The following is a 7,020-nucleotide window of genomic DNA, read 5'->3' as shown; positions in this document are numbered from 1 at the left end:
AATATAGTCCCACGAATCCCAAAGCAGTGAAAGTTTGAACACAAACGCTGCATCATTTCTAGATCTATCACTAAAGTTATTTCTCTAAACAAGAAAATCCACAGATTTAAAAAAAAAAAAAAAAAAGATGGAATGTTTGATGTGAGGTAAAGATTAATCACTTTGAGGAGGGTTTTTTAAAAACATTTTTTTTTAGGTTTTTAACAGTCTCTGAGGGAAACATACTGCATCACCAATATGTTCTCAGTACTTGACTAGATGAGCCATTCAAATATAAAATGAAAAGACTCTTGGCTCATTTATCTCCTGATCAAAGAGCGATCTTATTTTAATCATCGAGTTTTGTAAGAGAGTTGCAAATATTTGCATTGAGTGGAAGTTTTTTTTTATGTTGCTAGCTTTTGAGGATGTTATTTAAACTGGCTTTGATTTGCAATTGCACAATGGATAGCATCTTTAGAATACCATATACTATAAAATTAAAAAAAAAAAAATCAGACAGTATTCAGCCTAAAACCAGACAGAAACTACACGTCCCTTTTATTAAATTTACAGTGATCTTCATGCATGGCTGGATCAACCTTCTGGGCTGCTACTCAACATCATTATACATGGCAGTTTCCATTATTTGCCCCGCCACCCAGGAACCAAGAACTGAAATGATTAGTTTATTGATCAGCCAGACTGAACAGAGAATTAACAGGCAAGATTATAACAAATTATTTATGACCGTAAATTTTTTTTTTTTTTTTAATGCAGTTACTAAAAATGTATACGTGTACTTGTTTCTGTGTTTTCGATCTATTCTATGAGCAACAATTTTCATTTTGGGTTTTTTTGACTGTCTGTCAAGCAACACAAGTCATTTTTTTTTATCTTTTGCACTTATTTCCTGACACTAATACATAATTCACTGAACAATCAGTGCTGCTCCAAAGTAATAACACCACTTTAACTGCGGTTTTGTTTGTGTTAATTAATTTACACGCATTTTTTTTTTTTTTTTTTAAATGAAAGGGATTAAATAAAATACAACAAATAGAAGCTACCGTAATAAATGTAATAAATCTCAAATCAGATTTTGACAGAAACAAAACAAAGAGCCACAGGACCTAATCTAAGCACGTGGCGCCATCGCGCGTTCAAGTTCCGCTACTGCAGCTGGAGGCGGTGTTTATTGTCGCTAGGCAACACGAATACAAATCAAACACGAAGTCCTGTTCGCTCCTGAAGGCGTCTCGGTATCTGCGATCATTGTTTTTGGGTCGTTTTTCTTTCTTTCTTTCTTTTTTTTTTTTTTTTTTTTTTTTAAACATGGCAGCAAAGGGGGAACCGGATTATGTCCACCAAAACGCAATTCACGTCGAGACGGTTCGGAAAGAGGAAAGACTGCAGAAAGTCCACACGGAGTTCAGCATCAACCCATACAGGAAATGTAAGATGTCGAGCTTCCTTTTTTTTGTGTACACAGAAAGGTGAAGTGGTTCAAACGCATGCAAAATAATGTTTTGGAGAAACAAAACAAAAAAACAACCTGTAGAGACTAAAGGTGTCCCTGAAAAGCAGAGCTGGTAATGTACCCGTTTTGTACAAGCTGTTTGTTTTCTCTCAATGTGTTTGTTGTTGTTGTTTTTTTTTAGTGCACATCCTGACAGACAAACCCACGTCAAGAAAACCAGAAGTACTTGAGGATAACTGTAAGTTTCTCTTGAAATTATAGAAAGAAGATGTTTTGTTTCTGCTCCTTTTTCCTTTCCCGTTAATGGAAAAAAAAAAATAAAGGATGAAACCTCTGTGTAACGGATTGTGACAATTATTAATTTAATTTAATTTAATTTTGCCCCCCAGCTGAGTTCATCAAGGCTTTCCACAAGGCTCGCGACGTACCCACCAAGAAATACTCGGCGCCGATCACCGAGAGCCAGGAGATAGGATGGATCTCAGCGCCACTGGTGAGAGGAGGGGAAAAAAAAACAACCTGCATACGCAGGATTATTCAGTCACCAACTTTAGGAGCTTTAACTAGACGGCCAGCATTCAAGCAAAAATATCTATTCCTGAACTGTGTTCAAATTACTTTTCATCGAGAACATACAGTGCGTCATCTTAATGTCTACAAAATGTCTCTTCCAGGAGCATGTGAGCTCCTTAAAAAAAAAAAAAAAAAAGACGAGAATATGAAGATGTTATAAAGTCACTTGAGTTAAAATATGAAGAACCGGCTTCAATTATTTATAATTTTGTCTAGTTTCTCCTAACGGAGAAAGGATTGATCGTTAATGCTCTTAACTAACTTCAAACCTAAAATATTTTCTTTGGCAAAGGACTGATCCTGTTGCATAGCAACACGTTTTTGGTAACACAAATATATACATATATATAAAAAAAAATAATAATAAAAAGTTTTGACTGGCTGAACCAAAACCGTTACTTTTAAGTACCACAAATGTATACGTCTAGGACATTTAATGTCTGTCATAAAGCTGTCATAAATGAGTTGTGTGGAGAATTGAAAGCCCGGGCGTCTCTGGGTGAAAACTAACCGCAGCCAACGACGTTGATACCGTTTCAGCAAAGCCAATGACGTGACCTCCCCCAAAATGACTTCAGGGCAAATTCCACAATCTCGGCTACTGTCATAATCCCACTGTAATTACAAAGCTGGTAGACCACACACAAACTGATTTAAAGAGAACTGTATGCAAAGAGTGGGAATATTACAATGCTAAAACATTAAAGCAATATTAGTGTTGCAGCTTGTAAACCCTGCAAGAGTCAACACTAATACTGCAGCATTGGAGTTAGTTGCTGTAGCATCCGGAGGTTTTAATACCTTCAAAACATTTCTATATTAACAGTTAAAGCCAAAGTAATAAACATGTTGTGGTCTTTAGTAAAGCACCTTTTAACGCCATAAAAAAAAAAAAAAAAAAAATAATCTCCAAATCTAACCAGAATACCGTTTCCATTTCTTTCCCTCCAGATCCCATCAAACCGCCACGACCGCCGGTTGAATTTCTTCCGTTTCGGCACCGATGTCACCAGACACAAAGAGATCGCCCTTCGCCATCATAATAAGATATGAGAAGCAGGAAGGGAAAGCAGCATATTAAATGCGCGTGTTTATCGTGCAAACGTACAGTTTTGTGTCAGCACAGAAGTTGCCTCTTTTTACATTTCCGTCACAGCAAAGTAAGAAAAACACTTTCAGGGGAAACATTTGCGCAGGTCTACGCAAAGCACACCGGCCCGTCACATACTAATCATATTAATGAGCGGGGAAAGGGCAAAACTGACAGCCGCTCAATATTATAAAATGGCATGTCACATGGGGGGGAATCAATGAGTCAAGGAGCTGCGTTCGACAAAATAAAACAAAAGACACCGAAGAACAAGCGCCGTGTCGATGAGACAGACAGCAGTGTAGATACGGAGTCACACGAGGTGGCATTTAAACCACCGTAACAAAAGGCCTTAGAGACAATAATGGCCGCAGACAACAACAAAAAAACGTATCCGTTGCAATTAGTTTAACTCTCTTTTCACCAGCCTGCAGGTAATTAATTGCATGAAGTAAAACAGCTTTTATATGTTGGTTCACTCGTCTTTTCTTATTCAGCGAGGTCCTTCGAACGGTTCCCTTTGCAATACGGCAGGTCGTGTCTCGAAGAGGGTTCATATCGTCCTCTGTGTCAATCCAGACACGTTCCATACAAGGGATAATGTAAAAAAAAACCAACAACAACAACAACAACAGAAGAGCCCACTTCATGTCTCTTGAGGTGTGGTGGGGACAGACTGGGCAGCAGGTGCGTCAAATCCTGCCTGAGAAGCAGCGTCCGAGTCCAGTCCGTTGATCAGCTGCTCAGGTTTTTACGAGCGTCCCTTCATCTTCCTGCGCACAGACTTGCCGGGACGTTGCTGAAAACCACACAAAATTCGGCGTTTCTTACAAACTTTGTACTTGCCTTTGACCGATTTTCTACATTTAATAAAGCTTGTCGAGTGTTTTTACGTGTATGCGACTCACATTTTGTTTCCCTCCTTTGCCTTTCTTGCCTCCTTTGCCATGAGCCACTTTGGACCGAAAACTGGAAACATCGTTGAAGCTGTCCTTGGTGTTCCACTTCTTTCCACTCTTTTTGCCTCCGAAGCCAAACTTCTGGTCCTTGTATTTTCTCTTCGCGTTGGGGCTGTCAAAATATTATTGAAATTGGAGGGGTTTGTTTTGTAAAAATGCCACACGTGTCAAGAGGGAAGAAAACGCTGAGCTTGAAGATTTACGACGGCGGTGTGCACGGCTGAAAAGCGAACGCCTCACCCCTTCTTGTTCGACGCTTTCTTTGGGCCCTCGGACGACTCTTTAGCCGTCTTCTTGTCTCCGTCCAAGAAGTCCAGTTTGTCGGTCATTCCTGAAAGTTCAGATGTTGAGAACATTTTAATTTTTTTTTTTTTTTTTTTTGGGGGGGGGGGGGGGGGGTTGGGACAAACAAACACAAAGTTAATCTTTGTGCATGTTAATAATTTACTAGAAGTTACACAGACTGTTACGTTTTTTTTTTCCCCAGCAAAAATAAATGCTACGTATGCATTTTTCACTTTTATGTGGTGAGAAAATAAAAAAGTTCCACCCTTCGCTCACCTTTCTGGTATTTCTTCACAGCAGACATCATCGCCTTCTTCTCCTTCTGTCTCTTCTGGATCACTTCTACTTGGACCTGGCAAACATCCAAAATTCATGTTAACTCCTCATTTGTTAAATCGGTTCATTTGGGCCTTTTATTGGGGGTTTAAGACTTTTAGAGACTTTTAAGGGTGATAGAAACTTCTGAAAACAGAAACCGACCTTTTTGCCAAACTTCCTCTGCTCACGCAGTTTCTTGGCTTTCTCAGACTTCTCCAGATCCATCTGCTTCGAGAGCAACTTTTTCCTGATCTGAACGACACGGGAAGAAAGAAAACAAAACAAAACAAAACAAAACAAAAAAAATCATTTTTGCTCGTTCCAATATTTTGGATTGAAGCCCGACACGTGGAATTAAACGTGAATACAATCTGGGCGAAGAGTAAAAGAACGGGAACGAAGACTCGGTGTCCGCATGATCCAAAACATCGTTCACAATAATGTTCGAATGCGTCTGCTGAAGTATATAATGTCACGTAACAGATACGACCGAGTTATGAAATGAATTTTAAGCCTACAACTCTTTTTAAAAAAAAAAAAAAAAAAAATCGAACCACATTCTGTCATCTGGTTAAGAGGTTCGGCTCGTGTACCTTCTGCATGTGCTGATCCGTCTTCGCCATCTCGGCAAAGTAATCGTCAGGCCTCTTCGTGGCGATGTCGTGCTTGTTGAGGAGGGGCAGCGCCTGCAGGACCGTCGCCTGAGCTTGACGGTAGCTGTCGGTCAACAGAGAACATAAAGCGCTTAGGGGAGACATTCTCCGTAGCGGTGTTACGACGTTTTACAAACTTAAGAATACTTTTTTTTTTAAATTTTTTTTAAACACCCTCAAGATACGCTCACTTACAAGAACATCTCCCTCTGGAAATCATCGTCCGCGTCGACCTCGCCGTCGGCCGGAGCTTTCCCGTCAACTTTAGGGAGAACGTCTTCAGCCGGCGGATTGGTCAGGTCCAGCCTCTCCACCCAGGGGAGGTCTTTACGCAAGTCAGCCAGGCAGTGCTTCATACCCTCCTGCACGACAACACACAAAAAAACAGTTCAGAAAATCATCTTCAAGAGCGTTAAAACAAAACAAATGTGAAGAAAGGAAAAAAAAAAAGAAGGTCATCAATAATAGAAGTAAACAAAATCTGGTGAAGCATTTTAATGATCATCACTTTGAGTCACTCACCACATTGTTGACAAACGTTTTGGGCTTGTCGACCAGAACATTCATCCCAGGTTTCAACAACCCTTTGGCGAAGGCTTCCTGAAGCTGGACACCACAAAAAAAAAAAAAAAAAAGAAGAAAAAAGTGGTTAGATTCATTCATTTTAATGTTTTTGTTGGTTTTTTTTTTGTCGAGAAAAGAAACACACATATTGTCAAGTCTGCAAATTCATCTACAATCTGTTAAAGCAAAGCCAGACACAGGAAGCCTGTACTTTTATCTGCTTTCCTTCTCCGACTGGAAACACATTTGAATCTCCTTCGTGCAACTTTACCGGAAGTACGGTGGGTACGGAAAGTATTCAGACCCCTTTACATTTTCCACTCTTCGCTTCATTGCAGCCATGTGCTAAAATCAAAAAAGTTCATTTGATTTCTCGTTAATGGACACTCAGCACCCCATCTTGACAGAAAAAAAAACAGAAATGTACAGAAATGAACTTTTTTTGATTTTTAGCACATGGCTGCAATGAAACGAAGAGTGAAACATGTAAAGGGGTCTGAATACTTTCCGTACCCACTGTACAAACTGACACGGTGGTGAAGAAGATTTGCAGACGGCCATCTTATGAACTTCATTTAAAAAGCCTTTTGGTCAAACAGGAGCCCCCTGATGACGTCAGCTGTGGTTAGCGCAGGCCTGCACGTTCCCGGAGCAAACTTACATCTCCGTCCGATAATTCACTGAGTTCCTCCTCCTCCTCCTCCTCCGACTCCTCGTCCAGCAGCACGTCCTCTTCTGCCGACTCCATAGTTCTGCTGTCGAGAACCACGAGACCGCGATATGTGATCAAACCTTAACACGTTGGTACAAAGTGCTCCGGACTTGCTGCTGCTCAAATCTACCCCTCGTTTTACGCCGAACGGATATGACGCATTTGGATAGGTCTGCAAGACGCAGGCCGTCGGTGGAAACAATAAGAAGAACAGAGGTTCCTGCAAGGAAAAAAAATACACAAAACAAATTCTGATACAGGCATTTAGTCCGTTGGCGTTAAAAAAAATGTAGGTTAGGTTAGGTTAGGTTAGGGTTAGGTAGTTACATTATTAATCCACTAGGGGACTTTTTTTTTTCCGCTTCTGCAGCATACAGAAGCAATAAGATAATAATAGAAAAGCAATA

The 7,020-nt window shown here is 40.2% G+C and overlaps 2 protein-coding genes across 2 annotated transcripts; one reads left to right on the top strand and one right to left on the bottom strand.

Moving 5' to 3' along the window:
- Nucleotides 1-1,299: 1,299 nt before the first annotated feature.
- cfap144 (cilia and flagella associated protein 144) lies at nt 1,300-3,660 on the top strand. Its single transcript, XM_069704841.1, has 4 exons — nt 1,300-1,435; nt 1,641-1,697; nt 1,849-1,952; nt 2,984-3,660. Exons 1-4 carry the CDS (start codon nt 1,315-1,317, stop codon nt 3,083-3,085), a joined length of 384 nt encoding a protein of 127 aa, XP_069560942.1. The 5' UTR covers nt 1,300-1,314; the 3' UTR covers nt 3,086-3,660.
- A 3-nt stretch (nt 3,661-3,663) lies between these two features.
- ebna1bp2 (EBNA1 binding protein 2) lies at nt 3,664-6,757 on the bottom strand. Its single transcript, XM_069704832.1, has 9 exons — nt 6,563-6,757; nt 5,860-5,943; nt 5,533-5,699; nt 5,278-5,401; nt 4,847-4,936; nt 4,643-4,718; nt 4,322-4,412; nt 4,031-4,193; nt 3,664-3,921 (listed from the first exon to the last, which is right to left on the bottom strand). The coding sequence occupies exons 1-9, from the start codon at nt 6,647-6,649 to the stop codon at nt 3,874-3,876; spliced, it is 930 nt and encodes a 309-aa protein (XP_069560933.1). The 5' UTR covers nt 6,650-6,757; the 3' UTR covers nt 3,664-3,873.
- Nucleotides 6,758-7,020: the final 263 nt, after the last annotated feature.

This window comes from Brachyistius frenatus, unplaced genomic scaffold, assembly GCF_029030835.1.
Source record: "Brachyistius frenatus isolate BFR_SWC_R1_liver_20210118 unplaced genomic scaffold, ASM2903083v1 Contig_52, whole genome shotgun sequence".
Lineage (NCBI taxonomy): Eukaryota > Metazoa > Chordata > Actinopteri > Embiotocidae > Brachyistius > Brachyistius frenatus.
This window is presented reverse-complemented; position numbering and strand designations above follow the sequence as displayed.